General features: G+C 39.8%; 1 protein-coding gene across 2 annotated transcripts; it reads right to left on the reverse strand.

Moving 5' to 3' along the window:
* Positions 1–204: 204 nt before the first annotated feature.
* COX6C (cytochrome c oxidase subunit 6C) lies at positions 205–12,140 on the reverse strand. 2 transcript variants are annotated; one of them, XM_003365643.4, is made up of 4 exons: positions 12,012–12,140; positions 10,872–10,999; positions 8,432–8,560; positions 205–333 (listed from the first exon to the last, which is right to left on the reverse strand). In XM_003365643.4, the coding sequence occupies exons 2-3, from the start codon at positions 10,983–10,985 to the stop codon at positions 8,447–8,449; spliced, it is 228 nt and encodes a 75-aa protein (XP_003365691.1). In that variant the 5' UTR covers positions 10,986–10,999; positions 12,012–12,140; the 3' UTR covers positions 205–333; positions 8,432–8,446. The 2 variants fall into 2 exon arrangements, with proteins under 2 accessions (XP_003365691.1, XP_001492054.1); XM_001492004.7 differs by lacking the exon at positions 12,012–12,140 and adding an exon at positions 11,867–12,006.
* Between the last annotated feature and the right edge of the window lie 8,965 nt (positions 12,141–21,105).

Here is a 21,105-nt window from a genome sequence, read left to right on the forward strand (position 1 = left end):
TGGCCTAGGACTAAGAAACTGCACCTAGTGGTATCTCAGTGAAATGGACAAAACGGCAGAGCAATCAAAAATGTCCCAAAATGATGAAATTTATAATAGTGAAATCAAATTATCTTCATAAGGTTCATGAACACAGTTAAAATCTCTAATCAGTTCTGATGCAAGTGCCTTGAATTATATCAGTAAGAATAACTGAGCAAAGACTTACTGTCCATGTATTTCTTATTTATTTATCAAGAGAAACTATTCCTTAGCCCAAATATTGATGTTTCATAGTTCAGGAACACAGGTCAATGAGTGACAAACTTCCGTGGAACTCAACCCAAAGAAATTCTGTGGAGAAAAACATAGTGGCTAAGTTAATGACAAGCATTAAGTATCTCTTTTAATACCTCACCACCCCTGAGATCATCTGAGGTCTACTCCTACTAGTGGAGCCCACACTTTGCTCACTCACCATTAGCCCAGGAGAAGCCCAGTTGAGGCTGCCTGGGCTCTGGGTCCATTCTCCACCAAGCTTCCTGACCACTCTCTTTTCCATTTTGGGCATACCACATCTTACTCTGGTTTCTTGCTTTCATTTACCAACTTATGCTTTTTTCTTCTCTCTCAGGTCCACCCCCCTCCATTTCCTTCTCATACTCACATACTGTTCCTAGAATTAGCAGCCAATCTATTCTAAATGATATTTCTATTCCTACCTCCAAGTCTGATTTTCCTTACTGATTTTTAAACACAACTTCTTATAAATAAAGAAGATAAAAGTCTAACAAATATTAAAAATTAGCCTGTTAACATCTGATTATGAAATGTATACCCACTGTGGGAAATTTGAAAATTTCAAAGTTATGAGAAAACAGCAACGTCAAGATTCCACACAGAACTACTATTTTCTTGATCTTTAACCTCCACTTGTTTTTTCTATCCAATTTTTATTTAACATAGATCATCCTTTATATAAAACATTCTTAATTTTCTATTACATAATTTCTTCATGTTACTTTGTGAATATAATTCCTAATGGACCCAATAGTCCATAGTATGAAAAAAGCATAACTCCTTATCAATTTTCCAACCACTGGAAATAAAGTTCTATTTTTTTCTACTATTACTAGTAATACTGTGGCTACTTAGTGTATGGATCTATGTGCATTTCAGATATTTTCTTAAGATAAACAACTATAGAAATGGAATATTATAGAATAAGTCTTATATTAGGCAAAATTACTTATATTCAAAATTATCCTTGAGTCTTTTAGAAAACTGATCTTAAGTCCAATGCAGCAGGTCTCCCCCACCCCCTGTAACGTGGGAAGGAACACACACACACACACACACACACACACACACCCACCCACCCACCCACCCACCCACCAGCTGGAATTCTCATTCAGGATCAGCCTGCCTGGAAAAAACAGCAGATTCACATTTCCCTTGTCACATCAAACTCAGACTGAGATGGTCAACAGAATCTTTAATTCTACTTATGTTGTTCTATCTTGCTTTTTTGTTGACCTTGAATAAATTTAAATACATGAATGATAAGATTCCAGAGTATGAATACTTTCATCGGGTATGGGACACATGCTTTCAAGTCAATTTAGTGGATGACCTTTCATCAGCATGCAAGTCAGTCCCTTTCTAGACACAGAACCCTAATTTACACCATCCATAAGGCACAAGGACTTTGTGGATAAGACAGACCAAACCAGAATCCAGGGAAAGCCAACAAAATCACTAATAATGGACACTCAACTAAACTATAAAAGGTGTCAAATCCTTTTGTTTTTTTAAAGTACTTCTTAAAGTGTGATTTTCCTAATGCCAATCTAGCAATTAATAACAGCATAAAACGTGAAATAACCTGGAACATAAAAAAATAACTTCATACGTCAACAAGATGGTGGACTACAAAGCTCCAGACTCCTGTTCCCCCACAGAAAACGCAACAACATATGGACCAAAGTGTCTTTGTAAGAAATCTAGAAACCAGTTAAGAAGGTGCAGCAACCAAGCAAACACCTCAACAAGAAAAAGCTGCACTCAAGGCAGAAAATTTCATCGAATTTTTCCTCACCCTTGCCTCACACCCTCCTCAGTGCAGCACAGTGTGGTCAGGAGGAAACTGACCAATTCCTGGCTCCTCCCTCAGGACAGAAGGAAAAGAGTGGAATCTGCTTGCAACATTCCAACTTGTATGAGGGCTTCCCAAGGGACTGTTTTCTAGCTTGCCTTTCTCAGAGCACTGATGGGAACAGTGACATAGTTTAGATATGCTAAAAGCAGTGGTGGGTCCCATGACAGGAGAGATCTGCAGAGGGACTGCAGACTCATGGGCACCTATGGACAAGAGATTATGGGCAGAGGAATACAACAGACAGCTGATAAGGCTCCTAGAGGAAGCAGGGGCGAGACTCTTAAGGAAATTAACACTTAAAAGCAGCCAAGTATACATGGGATCTAGAAGCAAAGCACATGCAAGGGCTCAGGGAAGATGGATCCCCAGAAAACCTGAGCTTTTATGCCAGGCTGTTTGGTGAAGATCTTCCCATGCACAGAGCCAGTGTGCAAAGAATGGGAGAGGTGGCTGTTTATTTAAATGCCCAAATTTCAACAAAAGATCACAAGGTATAGAAAGAAAGAGGGAAACATGGCCCATTCAAAAGAATAAAATAAATCCCCAGAAACCAATACTAAAGAAACACATGCCTCCAACTTACTTGACAAAGATTTTAAAACTGTCTTAAATATGTTCAACAAGCTAAGGAGAACTCACACAGACAGCTAAACAAAATCAGGAAAACAATACATGAACAAACTGATAATATCAACAAAGAGAAATTATTAAAAAATCGAAATTCCAGAGCATAAAAATACAATAACTGAATTGAAAGCATCAGCAAACTTGAAAACAGTTCATTTGAACTACTGAGTCTCAGAAGCAAAAAGAAGCTTAAGGGACTTAGGGGACACCATCAAAAAGACCAATATACACATCATGGAAGTCGCAGAAGTAAGGAAGGGGCAGAGAACTTATTTGAAGAAACAATGGCCAAAAACTTCCCAAATTTGAGAAAAAGAAATGGATAAACAAATACAAGATATTACTTCGAAGTAGGATAAAGCCAAAGAGATCCACACCAAGACACATTATAATCAAACTGTAAAGAACCAAAGTCAATAGATCGTGAAAGCAATGAGAGAAAATTGATTCATCACCTACAAGGGAGCCTCTGTAAGGTTACCAGTGGATTTCTCAGCATAAACCTTGCAGGTCAGAAGGCTGTTGGATGATATATTTAAACTGCTCACAAAAAAACCCTGTCAACCAAGATTCTATATCCAGCAAAACTGTCCTTCAAAAATAGGAAGAAATTAAGACATTCCCAGATAAACAAAAGCTAATGGATAAGGAGTTCATTATCACTAGATGTTCAGTGGGAGTTCTTCAAGTGGAAACTAGACCATAACTTGAAGCCATGTGCAAATAAAAAGTTCTCCAGTAAAGGCAAATATATGGACAAATATAAAAGCCAGTATTATTATAACTGTTTCATAACTCCACTTTTAATTTTGTAGGATTTAAAAGCATAAAATAAATCTGTTAATAGGTAAACAACATATAAATACGTAATTTGTGGCATTAATAACAAAGTGGGGGTAACAAAGTTGTAAAAGAGTAGAATTTGTATATGTGATTAAAGTAAGTTATTATCAGTCTGAAGTAGACTGTTATAATTTTAGCATGTTTTATGTAATTCCCATGGTAACCACAAAGAAAATATCCATAGAATATACACAAAAGGAAATGAGAAGGGATTCAAAACACATCACTACAAAAAAAAATTAAACACAAAGGAAGGTATTAAGGGAAGAAATGAAGGACAAAAAAGCTCTAAGATATATAGAAACAATTAACAAAATAGCAATAGTATGTCTTTCTCTATAAGTAGTTACCTTAAATGGAAACTGATTAAACTCTCCAATCAAAAGACACAGACTGGCAGAATGGATACAAAACAGGATCCAACTATATGCTGTCTACAAGAGATTCACTTTAGATTTAAGGACATACACAGTTTGAAAGTGAAAGGATGGAAAAAGATATTCCACACAGTAAGAGAGCAAGGGTGGCTATACTACTATCAGACAAAATAGACTTTAATTCAGACAATGTCAGAAGAGACAAAGAACAATACTGTATAAAGATAAAGCAGTCAAGTGACCAATAAGATAGAACAGTTATAAATATATATGCACCAAACATCAGAGCTTCCAAATATATGAAGCAAACAGTAACAGAATTGAAGCAAGAAAGAGACAGCCCTACAGTAATAGTAGGCAACTTCAATACCCAACTTTTTCTGGCTAAAACCACAGAGATCATTAAGAAAATAGAGGACTTGAACAACACTACAGACCAAGTGGACTTAACAGATACAGAACGTTCTACCAAACAACAAAATAGACATTTTTCTCAAGTGCATATGGAACATTCTCCAGGACAGGCCATATATTAGGCCACAAAACAAGACTTAATAGATTTAAAACATACAAGCATCTTCTTTGATCACAGTAGAATGTAACTAGAAATCAATACCAGCAGGAAAACAGAAAAATCCGTAAATGTTAAAATTAAACAACATACTCTTTAACAACCAATGAGTCAAAGAGGCTATCACAAGGAAAATTTAAAAAGAAATAATCTGAAATCCACAACTGAAGTTAACACCTAAAAGCTAGAAAAGGAAAAGCAAATTAAACCTGAAACTAGCAGAAGGAAGGAAACAAAGATTAGAGATAAACAAAACAAAGAATAGGAAAATAGAGATAAATCAACAAAATCAAGAGGTGCTTATCTGTAAAAATCAATACAGACATGCACTGCATAACAACATTTCAGTCAAGGACAGACTGCATATCCAACACTGGTGCCATAAGATTAGTACCATATAGTCTAGGTGTGTAGTCAGCTATATATCATCTAGCTTTGCGTTAAGTACATTCTATAATGCCTGCACAACAATGAAATCACCTAATGACACATTCTCAGATCATACCCCTATCATTGAGTAACGCCTGACTGTATTGGCAAACCTTAGCCAGACCAACTAAGAAAGGGAGAAGATTCAAATAACTAAAAACAGAAATCAAGAGAGGATATTATAACTGATTTTACAGAAATAAAAAGAATTATAAAAATAATATAAACAACTGTACATCAAGTTAGATAACATACATGAAATGGATTAATTCCTAGAAACACACAACCTACCAAGAAATGAATCAGGAAGAAACAGATGACATAAACAGACCTATAATTAGTAGGGAGATTGAATCAGCAATCAAAAACCTCACAACTTGCAGCCCGGTGGCGTAGCAGTTAAGTTTGAACGTTCTGCTTTGGCAGCCTGGGGTTCACCAGTTCAGATCCTGGGCACAGACACAGGTACCACTAATCAAGATATGCTATGGCAAGCATCCCACGTATAAAATAGAGGAAAAAGGGCACAGGGCTAATGCTCCTTAAAAAAAGAAAACCTCACAACAAAGAAAAGCCTAGGATTAGATGGCTTCACAAGTAAATTCCACTAAACTTCTAAAGAATTAACAGCAATCCTCCTCAAGCTCTTCCAAAAGAACTGTAGAGGAAGAACACTTCCAAATTCACTGTATGTATTGTGTGTGTGTATATTTTTTTTTCTGTGTTTTAACATGTTTTGACATCTTGAAGAACATTTCTGGGGTGGGGAGAGATGGCCCCTACCATGTTTCCTAAGCCTCTGTCTACTCTTGTGGCCACACCTGATTGACCATCTCATTAAGGAATGCAAAACACTCTACAAGGCCAGCATTACTCTGATACCCAAGCCAGACAAAGAAAACTATAAAACAATATCCCTGATAAATATACATGCAAAAACTCTTAACAAACAGAATTCAACAGCTCTTGAAGAAGGTTATACACCATGACCAAGTCGGAACTATTCCTGGAATACAAGGATGATTAAACACACGAAAATCGATGAAATACACCACAGAAGAAAGGCAAAAACCACAAGATCATCACAATTGATAAAAGCGTTTGAAAAATTCAATACCTTTTCATGATAACAATTATCATGAAACAAATTAGGGAGAGAAGGAAACTACCTTAACATAATAAAGGCCATATATGAAATGCCCACAACTAATATCATACCCAATGATGAAAGACTGAAAGCTTTTCCTCTAAGATCAGGAAAAAGACAAGGATGCCCACTCTTACCACTTCTATTCAACATGGTACTTGAAGTCCTAGCCATAGCAATTAGGTAAGAAAAATAAATAAAAGACATCCAAATTGGAAAGGAAGAAGAAAAACTATCTCTGTTTGCAGAAGACCAGATCTTAAAGAACCCTAAAGATTCCACAGAAAAAAACTGTTAGAATAAACTCAAACAAAATTATAGGATACAAAATCAACACATGAAAATCAGTTGCATTTCTACACACTAAAAATGAAGAATCAGAAAAGAAAACAATTCCAATTACAATAGCATTAAAAAGAATACTAAGAATAAACTTAACCAAAGAGGCAAAAGACTGGTATACTGAAAACTATAAAACATTGCTGAAAGAAATTAAAGACACAAATAAATGGAAAGACATTGCATGTTCATGGACTGGAATACTTATAATTATTAGGATGTCCATACTAAAAGTGATCTACATCTATAATGCAATCTCTATCAAAATCCCAACAGTATTTCTGCAGAAATAGAAACATTCATGCTAAAATTCTTATAGACTATCAAGGGATCCTGACAAAACCATCTTGAAAAAGAAGACGAAGTTGGAAGACTAACACTTCCTGATTTCAAAACTTACTATAAAGCTCAACAGATCAGAGACCTAAAAGTGAAAGATAAAACTCGTAAAAGAAAACAAAAAAAGCTTTATAACATTGGATTTGGCAATGATTTCTTGGATATGACATTAAAAGCACAAGCAATAAAAGAATTACATAAATTAGACTCCATCAAAGTTTAAAATTTCTGTGCAAAGGATACAATCAACAGAGTGAAAAGGCAATCTCACAGAATGGGAAAAAATATTCGCAAATCATATATCTGACAAGGCGTTTAAAGAACTCCTACAACTCAACAACAACAAAAAACCAATCAGTTTAAAGATGGGGAAAGGACTTAACAGATATTCCCCCAAAGAGGATATACAAACAGTCAAAAAGAACAAGAAAACACAATCAACATCATTAACCACTAGGGAAATGCAAATGAAAACCAAAATGATACACCATCTCATACCCGTTAGGACAGCTCCTATTTAAAAAAAAAAAAAAAGAGAGAGAACAAGTGTTAACAGGGATGTGGAGAAACTGGAACCCTTGTGCACTGCTGGTAGAATGTAAAATGGTGCAGCTGCTATGTAAAATAGGATGGCGGTTGCTTAAAAAACTAAAAATAGAACTACTATATGATCCAACAATTCCACTTCTGGGTATATACTCAAAGTACTGAAAGTAGGGTCTCAAAGAGCTATTTGCACACATCATAGCAGCATTATTCACAAAATTCAAAAGGTGAAAGCAATCCAAGTGTCCACTAACAGATGAATACAGTCATGCACGGCATAACGCCATCACGGTCAGCAACACACCACATATACAACAGTGGTCCCATAAGATTACTACCATATAACCTAGGTGTGTAGTAAGCTATACCATCTAGGTTTATGTAAGTACACTCTGATGTTCACACAACAAAGAAATCACCTAATGATGCATTTTTCAGACTGTATCCCCAACATTAAGCAATGCATGGCTGTAAACAAAATATGGTATATACATAAAGTGAAGTATTATTTACCCTTAAAAAGGAAATTCTGACAGATGCTGTAATGGATGAACCTTGAGGACATTACATTAAGTGAAATAAGCCAGTCACAAAAAGACAAATACTGATGATTCCACTTACATGAGGTAACTAGTCAAATTCATAAAGAAAGGACAATGGTGGCTGGCATGCAATAGAAGGAAATGGGAGGGTTGTTTAATGAGTACAGTTTGTTTTGCAAGATGATAAGAGTTCTGAAGATTGGCTGTACAACAATGTGAATGTACTCGACAATAACGAACTGTACATTTAAAAATAGTTAAGACAGGGGGCCAGCCCTGTGGCCTAGTGGTTAAATTCTGCACACTCCACTTCGGGGGCCCAGGTTCAGTTCCTGGGCATGGACCTACACCACTTGTTGGCGGCCATGCAACATACCAACATATAAAATAGAGGAAGATTGGCACCGTTGTTAGCTCAAGGCGAATATTCCTCAGCAAAGGGAAAAAGACAGTTAAGACAGTAAATTTTATGTTATGTGTATTTTACCACAATTTAAAAAAATTCTAAACAGTAACTTCAAATAGCCATATTACCTTTATATTCCAAAATCACTTTGCACTCTGAAAGATACCAGCCTTCCTCATCTCCTCAAAATCTTTCATGGAATCATAATTTCTGTAGAAATCTGCATATGCTTTCTTTCTCGGTTCAGCCACAGCAAACTAAAAAGTAACATATTCCATTAGAACTTATTTTTTAGATTATTAGAAACAATACTAAAGACAACATAAATCACAATACATTATGTGTGTGTTCACCTTTAACTTGAACCCTCTATTTCCTAAAACAAACGGTGGAGGCACTGAGACAGATGCAAGGAAAGAAAAAGCAGCCTTAGGGAAACTACTTAGCAAGAGGAGCCCTCCTTGCCTAGGGATGGATTTTGTTGCGTGGGTGGGTGGGTGTTGGGGGGGTGTGTACAGACTGGTAAGAGCCAAAGGGAGACACCCAGAAAGCTAAAAGATTTAGGGAGAAGGTAGACTGCAGCCTTCCCTCTGGCCAAAGCTAAATATTTCCACAGCTGAGACCAGCTAAAATATTCTGATTCAATTTAAGTTATACTATTAATTTCAAAGGAGTCTGAGATTGATTCTGTAACCATGTGCCTCTGAAAGGCACAGAAGCTTTCTATCTGGCAAGAGCCCTGGGTGATTTAGACTTCAACGTTAAGCCCTTAGAATAGACACTGACCTGTTTTACACATGAGGAAAAGGACTCAGAGTTTAAGTGACTTGATTAAGGGCTAGGGAGAAGCACTAGTTGGTAGGTGGCTCAACCAGGATTCACACCCAGGTCTGTCATCTGGCAAAGGTTTTATTCTCCAGAAAACACTGCCTAAAAGATTTCAATGTGTGTATTATAATCTAAATTCAAATCCCATCCTGCATATAAAAACCAGTAAAAAATTCTTCTGGGGCCGGCCCGGTGGCACAGTGGTTAAATTCACACGTTCCGCTTCTCAGTGGCCTGGGGTTCATCAGTTTGGATCCCGGGTGTGGACATGGCACTGCTTGGCAAGCCATGCTGTCGTAGGTGTCCCACATATAAAGTAGAGGAAGATGGGCATGGATGTTAGCTCAGGGCCAGCCTTCCTCAGCAAAAAGAGGTGGATTGGCAGTAGTTAGTTCAGGGCTAATCTTCCTCAAAAGAAAAAAAAAATTCCTCCTAGTGCCAATCCACATCAGTTAAGGTGCTGCAGAAACATGGAATCATGATACTTCATCTTAACACAGCAAGAGCCTTCCATCTGGCCAGTTTTACCGCTTCACCTATTTGAATTCCCAACTTCTTCCAGTAAAACCAAGAGGCATAAGCCCCACTGCAACCCTCTGAACAAGGTCTGCTCGGACCCATTACCTACCTACAAAGCAACTGTGAGCATTCTGTCATAACAAGAAAAATATTTTTTGTTTTAAAAACATTGAACACTAAGGCAGAGAGAAATAACATAAAAGGCTCAGTCAACAAACCCAAGAAATAAAAGCAAATGAATTTTATATTTTTTTAATTTATACGAGATACCTAGAGTAGTTAAAATCAAAGACAGAAAGCAAAACTGTGGTTCCGCGGGGTGGGGATGGGGAGTGGGGAATGGAAGGTTATTGTTTAACGGATACAGAGTTTCAGTTTTACAAGACGAAAAGTCACGGAGATGGTGACGGTTGCACAATATTATGAATGTATTTAATACCACTGAACTGCACACTTTAATATTTGTTAAATTTTATGTGTATTTTACAATTTAAAAAAACTTATTAAAAAAACCAAAAGGCACAACACTAAAATCCATAGAAAGCACAGAGTTAAAATGCAACTCTGTGGCAACAATTCTTCAAGGTGCCAAACAGAACTACTGCCTTCCCCATCCCTCTGCTTAAATAAAACAATTATAGCCTGTGCTATGAGCTGAACTTTCTCTCCCAAAATTCGTGTGAAGTCTTAATCCCCCAGCACCTCAGAATGTAACAGTATTTAGAGATAAAGTCTTTAAAGAGGTAATAAAGTTAAAACGAGGTCTTTGGCGTGGGTCTTAATCCAGTACGACTAGCATCCTGATAAAAGAAAATCCAGACAGACACAGGCTAAGACACAGAGGACCATCTGAAGACACAAGGAGAAGCCAGCCATCTACAAGCCAAGCCAGAGGCCTCAGAAGAAATCCACCCTGCAGCCACCTTGATCTGAGATCTCCAGCCTCTCAAACAAACAATGAATTTCTGCTGTTTAAGCCACCCAGTTTGTGGTACTTTGTCATGGCAGCCCTAGCTTCATTTACCGAAGGACAAGCTATCCCAGGAATATGAAGTACTTTCCTGTCACACTGAGGTGAGTGGAGGAAAGGTAAGTGGAAGGAGGCATACTAAAGAGGGAGTTCCTTTAAAAGACTCTAAACTATTTATGAAAATAAAATACATTTTTAAATTTAAAAGACATATTTGGGCCATACGCAGAGTAAAAATCAAACATACATACCTTATAGAAAGTTGCAACACTCAAGGATACAATGAATGCTCCAACGATGTGAAATCGCAGACGCTTGGCCAGAAGGCCACGCATCTGGGGTTTCGTCAAAGCACTGGAAGCCATGGTAGTTATTCCCCCTGGTAGGTAAAATAGTAAGAAAAGAGAAGTCTTAGAACATAGTAAGATATCTAAAGAATTCTGCCGCATAATGTATTTATTACCTAGAAAGGCAGAGGGAGGATAGGCGACGGCCTCCTCCCACAAAGCCTAACGTGTTTAAAGCTCAGCCTGCTTCCTCGTTTTCCCCTCTCACAGACGGAACGACCACCCTAAATAAGCGAGAGAACTGCGGCCGCGACAGTAACCGCGGAGCAGAAACTACCAACAAGACTCCCCCAGACCCAGGAAGCTGGGCAGCGGCTCTAGACCGACAAGCGCCAATGCACTTACAGCTTTTAATCTTCCAGACACCCCTGAGACAGTCATCATTCCCATTTTACTGATGACAAAACTGGGGCACACGAAAGTTATGTCACTTGTCCAAGGCCACGCGGTAAAGGATTACAAGCGGGCCAGGAGGCCCAGTGAGCGGCGGCGCGGGCCGAGCCTGCAGACTCCGCTAACGCGGCGGCGGGCAGGGCCGGAAAGGAGGCCGCGGCGGGACGGCCCTTCCCTCCCGCCACAGGCACGGCTGCCCTTCTCCAGCTTCCCTCGTGGAGTCACAAACGCTGGCGCACAGCTAACGCCGCCGAGCGCCGGCCCCTACGCCTCGAGGCAGGCTGAGGAGGAAACCCCTACTCCTTTTCCGCGGGTGAAAACACGGGCCAGACGGGCCAAATGACCTAAGCAAGGTCACAGTGACTAGGGGGAAACGCAGCGGGAAGTGGGCCGAGGCCGGCCGCCTCCGCAGCCCGGTAGGTTCCTCGAGGCCCCCGCAGCCCACTTGGCTCCTGGGGGCCCCGCCGCCAGCCCGCCGCCCTCCTGAGGTCGCGGTGGGGGCGTACAGGGGTCGACGCAGCCGAGAGGTCCGAGGTTCCTCGACCACAGAGATGCAGTCACGACTCAGCTCCACGGCAGACTGAGAGCAGGGAGCGGGAGGTGGCGGTTATGGTTCGGGCGTCCCCGAACGAAGGACGCAACACAGCTCACCTTAACACCGGCGTCCTTCCTGACTGACGGAGAAATGGACGACTCTGCGGCAGCGCGCAGGCGCAGAAGGAGAGCGAACGCAGAGGACCCAGCAACGGTAGCCGAAAGAGCTCAAGAGACCTGCAGCGCGCTTCACACCAGTCAGCTGAAGTTCACCACTAGTTAGCTTGCCTGGGTGACCTTCAATTTAGGTTACCTTCTGAGTGGGTTTCCTTAGTATGTTGGAGAAATTAATCTTGCTCATATACAGAATTAATATGAATTTATTAGAGAATTCGAAGGTATTTAATATGTGAATTAAAAAAAAATAATTCTCTACAAATAGAATACAAATCATCCTGGGCTCATAGATTGCCGGAACCATGTGCACAAGCTGACATTTTCATTATAACTACCCTTATGAGAATAACCGCTTGGTTTGGGTAAAGGGTGAATAAGACAGCAGAGTTCTAGGAGCTCAGAGCCCAGCAGATGAGACGGACGTAAACAGATGACTACAAATCCCAAGCGGTGGGTGCCACCCCAGAGACCTGACCCAGCTACTGCAGAAGCAATTACCTACCTGGCAGAGTTGAGCAAGTGTTGATGGAAGTATTTGATGAGATTTTTAGTAAAAGACAAGTGTTTTAAAGGAAGACAACTGGAAGTTTATGGAAAGTGGTATGTAAGGTGACAAGACATTTTTCACATATTGAGGTATATGGGGTAGCTATTTGGGTTCAAAACTGATTTAGATTGAACTAAAGGAGCCTAATTTATGACCTATCAAACATACGTTGTACATCTGCTTTAACCATTTAAGAATGCACTCTCTCAAAATAAGAATGCATACTTCCCCTCCTCTGCCCTATAGGTAACGCCCATATTAGTCCTTTTCCGAGCCTCAGGGTCCTGTTGATCTGCTAATTTGCAACTGAATACCTCTTAGAAACTTTGATGAATATGCTTCCTGGGTGTATTTAATATATATTCTTTGTTCTAAAAAGGTATAAGACTACTGAAAATGGTGCTTCTCTGGAACACTTTCTTCCTTTGTGGAAACTGTCTTCCTGGATTATAATCCACACCCTGGCTCAAGGAAAACTCACTCTTTCCCTCTTATCTATAGAATGGTTATTGGTTATTTTGTGTCAATAGGGGCTTGGTTATCATTGAAATAACCTAGATTTATATGATGTTGAGTCAACTCAGCAAGCACTGTGGAAGGTACACTGGGACACAAAAGATAGTGATATTGATTCAACTTATATTGATTAAGCATTTACTATGTACGAGGCTCTGCTATATAGTAGGACAGATCTTCAAGGAAGTGTGTTCTTGTCAGGAAGTCTTTATCCTCAACTTGTCAACACTCTGGGAAGTGAAAACTTTCAGCCACACAGAAAAGGTGCTAATTGAGGGCCAAAGTGGGTTTGTACCTCGACAACGCTTTTTTCAGCCCTCTTAACAAGGGCCTACCCAGCTAAAAATCTTTACATGGGATTTGCTCCCATTTCCTTTCCATCCCCTCTCCCATGATTGACCCAGAGAACAAGCAGTAAATTTCAGAGTTCACAGGGATTGATTGCTATGTGTTAAATCATCAGGGAAAGCTTCAAGGAACTCATGGAAGAGATGGAAGCAGAACTGAGTCTCAGTCTAATTGAGAGGCCTAGAGAAGTGGAGAAATCTAAGAAACAACATTGGTCATGAGAATGTGGCAACAATAGACACGCTCAGGGAAGAAAGCCTGGCCTGGATAGAGTGCTGAGTGGGTTGTTTGGGAACACCGGATGGGTAGACAAGCACAGGGCCAATCACAATAACCCGTGGTGAATGACCTGAATAGAACCTGAATGATAAGGGTAAACAGAGGGGAGGGCATATGTGGGTTCTGTTCTAGAGCCTAACAGACCTGGATTTAAGTGCCAGCCCATAACCTTCTGGCTGGCAAATTTCTTTTTCTTCTTCTTCTTATCCCCAAAGTACCCCAGTACATAGTTGTATACTCTAGTTGTAGGTCCTCTGGTTCTGCTATGTAGGACACTGCCTCAGCATGGCTTGACGAGTGGTGCTACGTCCATGCCTAGGATCTGAACCAGCGAGGCCCTGGGTCACAGAAGCGAAGCAAGAGAATTTAGCCAGTTGGCCATGAGCCGGCCCCTAGCTGGCAAATTTCTTAATCTTTCTAAGTCTGCTTTCTCCTCTCTAAAATGTTACCCATTTTTACTTTGTTGGGTTGTAGTGCAAATTAAATGAGATAACGCATGCATGTATAGTGCTTGGCAAACATTCTAAATATGCATTCCTCCCTCTCTCTTTTTTGCTTGCCCTGAATTTCTTTCTTCCTCCTTCTAATAGCAGTACTTGATTGTCCTCCCAGGAACCAACCCTTCCCCACTTCCAGCCATGTGGTTCTAGAAGAGCCAAACCCTATTCCAGTTGGGCATATCACCCAAAAGTAGCCAAACAATGTAGCCCATCCCCTTGGCCACAGCAATTTGCTGGGGATGGGCACTGGACTCTGGACAGGCCAGTGAAACTCAATTCTACAACTTCTGTTAAAAGTATTGGGGGGAGCCAGCCCCGTGGCCGAGTGGTTAAGTTTGCACACTCCGCTTTGGCGGCCCAGGGTTTCACTGGTTCAGATCCTGGGCGTGGACATGGCACCACTCATCAAGCCATGCTGAGGTGGCATCCCACATGCCACAACTAGAAGGACCCACAACTAAAATATACAACTATGTACCAGGGGGCTTTGGGGAGAAAAAGGAAAAATAAAATCTTAAAAAAAAAAAAAAAACTACTGGGAAAAAGGCTCTCTTTCTTTCAGGGGATGTAATGGGTTTGGGATGGAGTAGGCATCTTGCTGATCTGTAAGACTGTGAGAACAGAGAGTACTGTGTGCTTATAATGTGCCAAGTACCGTTCCAATAACACAAAGAACCTACATTCATGCAGCTTACATTCTAGTGGGTCTGGAGAAAGTGACAGACAATAAACAAAAATATGTCAGATAGTAATAAGCTCAATGGAAAAAATAGAGTAGAGTAAGGATAAAGATAGTCTGTGTGAAGAGGTATCTGTTTTATACTGGAAGTTTGAGAAAGAGTTGGTCAGTCTGACTCAAGCTCATGGTCTACACCAGAGTAAAAGATGGCTCAGTGAAAGGATGGGGCTTGTTCTGTATGGCCCCAAGGAATAAACTAGGATGGCTGGGTGGAAGATACTGGGAGTTACGTTTCAGTTAAGTATTCACAATGGCTAGTAATCAGTCCCCTTCAAGGTGATCCTCAACCAGAGACACATCTAGTTGGAGGAGGCAAGGATCCTTTGATTGGTAGAGAAACGATGCAACAGTCTTGCTTCTCCTATGTCTTTTCATCCTGGCCTTGACAATCACCAGGTCAATGTGTTGCCTTAAAATGTGTTGAAAAGATGCCACTTTACGGGCTTTCAATGCAAAATAACCAATAACCATTCTATAGATAAAAGAAATAAGGTGAATTTTACTTGAGTCAGAGTCAGGATTATAACCCAGGAAGACCTTAGAAAACATTCCAGGAAGCATGGTTTTCAGTACAGACTTATATCTTTTTAAAACAAAGGACATATATCAAACACAACCAGGATATATTTTCAAAGTTTCAAAGAGGTATTCAGTTGCAAATTAGCAAGTCAACATGACCCTGATGGCAGAAAAAGGGACTAACACAGGCATTACCAATAGAGTGTAGGAGGGAAGGTATGCATTCTTATCTCAAAAGAGTGCATTCTTTACTTTAATGGTCAAAGCAGATGTACAAAACATGCCCAACAGGCCATAAATCAGGCCTCTCTAGGTCAAGCTGAACCAGTCCTGAAGCTGAATAGTTACCCCATATACCTCAATATGTGAAAACCTCTTGTCAGGGCTTAGGGGAACTTCTATCGTGGCTCTCCCATTACTACTCTGTTCTCAAGATGCTTCTGAGATGACCTGGCCCTCTCACCTGTGCTCAGCCCCTCACAGTGTGGAAAGTGTATACAATACCTAGAAAGGCAAATTACAATGCCAAGAGCTAAAAGAAATGAATGGACCCTGAAACAAATTAGCCTCTTTTTCCTAAAAAGTGTAAAACCATTTCAACTGTAAGATGCATCAGTGATATAGTATCAATGAGAAGGACCATGAATAATTTTGTGGATTAAGAAAAATGTGAGGAACTGAGAAGTTAAAAACAACAACCTCCCTGTGAGGTAAAATAGAGCAGTTACAGTATTTGACAAACCTTAGGGGTAGATCTGTTGACTCTTCTACCTATAACTTATTTCTACTTTGAAATTTTACAAATAATAAAAGATTGCTGAGTCAGAGTTAGATATGGATCATCACAAAGTTTGGGTCTGGGGTACTTTTTTTACCTGACCATATTCAAGATGTAGATAAGAATCCAAGGGAACTTTTAGGGACTGGTAAAATGATGCTATGGTTTCTTCTCAGCAACATTGTTATTGACTAAGCAAATGCTGTGAGTGATCATCTGAAAATGACAAAATGACCTCTTGCTCCGAGAGACTAACAATGATGAACATAGTTCCAGATGAGTTGGAAGTTTGCTGGCTCTGCATGCTCCCAGAAAGGCAACCTCTGCGGGAGAGATCCCTCACTGTCACTGATGCTGTCTGGCAGAGCTTGGGAGTCACAGAAGGAGCAGTGTGGTTTAAGGAGGGAACTGGTTGAGTGTTCTAAGCTCATCAGCTGCAGCACTGTCCCATATCTAAATGGAGTCACTGCAGCTTATGTCAAACAATGGGGACAGTTCAGAAGAGATATAGCTCTTTCCTCAAAGATGGTCCTGTAGGGGAGAAAGATAATTCCTCTACCCTCTAGATCCTTCTGGCTGGCCTAAGAATTAAATTGACATGAGACAGAATAAAAGGAGAAAATCAAAGAAAGCTTTATGACGTGTATACATGGGAGAAACCCAGGAAAACTGAGCAACTCATCAGAATGGCCAAAACTGCCACCTTAAATACCATCTTCAGCTAAAGACAAAGGAGAATGTTGGGGGGTTGGGGTGGGGGTGGTTTGGGACTTCAAAGAGAAGGAAGGCAAGTCACATGGAAATGGAAAAGCAAATGTTTGGTAGACAGAACTTTGATAAGAATGGGCTTAGCAAGGACCCTCAGAGTCTACCTATACCCAGAGTTATCTGTGGTGATGGCCTGTGCTTGGGACAAGACTTCTATCTTAAATTCCTTTAGGCAGTTAGGGGGAATGTCGAAGTTTCTTTCAGAGTCTTTTGTTCTTAAAAATAATCAAGTCAAAGAGATACATTTTGAGGTGACCAGTTCTGATACCCCACAGTCCTAAACCTCACCCTAAGTGAGAGAGACATGGTGAAAGTTCCACATAAGCTCTTAAATCAGCTATACTATGAACAAGCATTTGCATTTAAAATATTATGTTTTAGAACAGTGCTGTCCAATACAAATATAAAGCTAGCCAAATGGGTAATTTAAAATTTTCTAGTAGCCACACTAAAAAAATAAAAAGAAATGAGTGAAATTAACTTTAATATTATATTTAACCCAATATAGCCAAAATATTATTATTTCAACATGAAATCAATATAAAAATTACTAGAGAGAGAGTTCACATTTTTTTCATACGAGCTCTTCAAAATCTGGTGTGCATTTTTCACATACAGCACATCTCAATTCAGACCGCTACATTTCTAGTTCTCAGCCGTCAAATGTGACTGAACTGAATAGCACAATTAGAACATTTTAGTCATAAGAAAATCTTCAAGATCTATTGATAAATGAAATGGCAGGCTGTAAAACTATGCTGTGTGATCTAATTTTATGATGTATGCATGAAAATATACGTATGTATGCATATGCAGAAAATAATATAGAAAGAGCACACACAAAAAACTTGTGGATAAGTTTTATATTTTATTTTTCTACTTTTTTGTGTTCCAAGTTTGTTCATGTCTTTTTTTATAGTTAGAAAAAAGAATAATAAATGTCATTTTTTAAAAGATAAGTGTATTACTTTCCTATCATTGCTATACCAAATCACCACAAATTTAGTAGCTTAAACCAACACAAATTTATTATCTTATAGTCGTATAACTCAGAAGTCTCACACAAATCTCACTAGACTCGAATCAATGTGTCAGCAGGGCTGCGTTCCTTCCCTTCGCTCTAGAGGAGAAACTGTGTCCTTGCTTTTTCTCGTGTCTAGGAACCTGCATTCCTTGGTTCACACTCCCTTTTTTCCATTTTCAAAGCCAGCTACATTACATCCCTTCAATCCCGCTTTTGATATCACATCTCTTTCCTGACTGTCTTGCAACTTTATTCCTCGTTGCTGTGTAACATAACATAATATAGGGATTAGGATGTGGACATCTTTGAAAGGTCATTATTCTGCTTACCACAGAGGCATGGTCATGATTAGTACTGTCTAAATATTTCTATTCTCCTCTAAAGCATGTGGTAGGGTTATAATTCCCTGATCCCTTTAAAGTTAGGAACAGCCATATGACTTGCTTTGGCCAATGTAACATGAGTGGAAGTGACATGTTGTCACTTATGGGTAGCAGCTTTACAACCCAGGATGTGGTTTGCCATGTTCTCTTTGCCCTGCCTTTGTTATAGTGGAACTATTGATTGAGATGGCACAATGTCACCTGGGTCTGTGAGAGACTGAGATAAACAGAGCCCTCCTGCAAACCTGCACTGGCCAGCTTCAGGGAGTGAGAAATGAGCAGTGTAGTAGTGTGTTATTCCACGGAGATTCAGGAATTGTTTGGTTCTATAGACAAACTTCGCTTGTCCTGACTGGGACAGGAGGTAAAAAAAAAAATGTATCCGTTTTAGTTGGGGGGAGGTACATGAAAATGCTGAGACAGATAAAATGAGTGATAGAGACAGTGAGGAATGTGGAAAAGAAATGGGGACATTAAGGTGGCACTGGAAATACACTATGTTGATCACCACAATTTCTCCTAGGTTGAAAACAGAATGGTCCTTCCAGGGTACAGGCATCCTGGGGCCCAGACCTGACATCTAGAGAAGCTGTGAAATATTCAGGGAAGCCCTGAGTTTTATAACAGAACCTGTCTGCTACCAAAGAGTCCTCCAGCTGCTGGCCCAAGGGAACTCTGGATATTAGGGCCCCTCAGGAGGTGTGTACCTGAGGCATCAGCTCCCCAAGACTTAGGCTGATAGAGTACTGTATTCTAGGGGATGCTGGACTCTCCCAAGATTTGTATGTGGATCAGGGACATGTTTTCTGGCCACTCCAAGGCTGAGTTGTTGCCTCACTCTATTTGTAAGCCCTATGTAACATCTAGTAGTTTGCCAAACATGTTCAGATATGTGTTTTCATTTTGTCCTCTCAATAATCCTAGGAGACAAGCAGAGATTCTTGTTTTTTAGATAAAGAAACTGAGGGTCATCACGGTAGAAAAATAGCAGAACCGGGAATAGAATCTAGAGTGAGATTCCTCCCACACCAGGGCTGTGGAGAGCACCTCCAGAGAAACAAATCTACTTCAGTGGACACACTCATTAGCCTACGATGATTGGTTGAGCACCTACTGTGTGCTCTGTGTTGCTGTCCCTAATGGCTGACAGTATAGTCCCAAGAATCCACTGAAGACACTCTCCACATCAGTAGATTATTATATAACCTTCTGTTTCTCTTTAGTTGAATAGATATATCCTCCTAGCTCCCACCTAGAAAATCTAAGAGGCTATTTATTCAGACTAATAGTGACGAAGTCTGTGCAATAACTAAGTGCCAGATATTGGTGCTTCTCTGGCCATTTCAGAGCTAGCAGTAATTAAAAACAATTTTCCTACAATCAAGTTGACATCAATCACAGAAGCTATACACAGACATGCCCTAGCCTGATAAAGGCCTTTATGAAATGAAGATGTTAAATGAGTCATGTTAAACTCAAATGCATTAAGAACACAGGGAGAGCAAAAAAATCAAAGTTTACTAGAAAGAAAAAAAACAAATCAAGAGAAGGGGGAAATACCATATTTTAACTTCTAAGAGGACACAACAAAGCCAAAAGATATAAATTATCATTCTAAGATAGGACATGATAAATTTTTAACTGGTTTGAAAAAAGAGGATCTCTTAGTAGTTACTTGGGATCCCACTTTGAACTTGTGTTGACTTAATTTATGGTTGTGGTGAACTAATCGAATCCAATAAACATGGATGTCTTTGGCATCCAGATGCTCCTCTGGGTAGACAGTCACCGTAGCAGCACACAGCCGTCAGAGGACTGCATGGCTCCCTGACACTGGGCCACATTTAAAATCGGGGGCCCCAAGCAAACCTTTCAGAAGAAGAATCTCACCCATTACTACCTGTCTCTTTTTGTACACCCCCTCCTTCACATTTACCTTTAGCTTCTCTGGATTATGAATATCCTGAATTTAAAATGTACTCAATATTCAGTTATACCATATGAAGGAGAACAAATCTATGTGATGTTTTAAGCTTCATTTTAAAGAACAAGCTAAGCCAAATCCTCTCATTATAATTCAAAAAGTATTTACTGAGTACTTACTATTTGTAAGTCCCTGATCTTTGCCAACTATTATGGGAGATGGTAAGGAATTCTAAAACTCATTATCTGTGCTCCAGTAGCTGCTAATTTCATTAAAGAGAAGAGTCATGAAACCCAATACAAGAGAAGAGTTCAGGACCAAAATGAGATGGAAATAGTGAATCCAGAAGAAAGTCTGGAAGATGAGATCAGTATGAGATCATTCATTCATTCAACAAATATTTACCAAATATCAACTGTGTGCCAAGCACTGTTCTATACACTAGAGATATAGTGTGAAAAACACAAAGTTCTTGCTTCTCATGGAGTTTATGTTCTCAAAAGAGACACAGAACACACAAGTAAACAAAGAAATATGCACTATAACTTCTAATGTGGTAGGTTCTGTGAAGAAATGAAACAGTGTGCTGGTGGGGTGCCTTTTTAGATAAGGGCCAGAAAAGTCCTCTCCAAGGAGGTGACCTTTGAGCAGAGTCCCTACTGATGTGAGGAAGTAGATCGAAGATCTGGGAGAAGAGTGTTCTCTGCTA

The sequence above is a fragment of the Equus caballus genome, chromosome 9, assembly GCF_041296265.1.
Source record: "Equus caballus isolate H_3958 breed thoroughbred chromosome 9, TB-T2T, whole genome shotgun sequence".
NCBI lineage: Eukaryota > Metazoa > Chordata > Mammalia > Perissodactyla > Equidae > Equus > Equus caballus.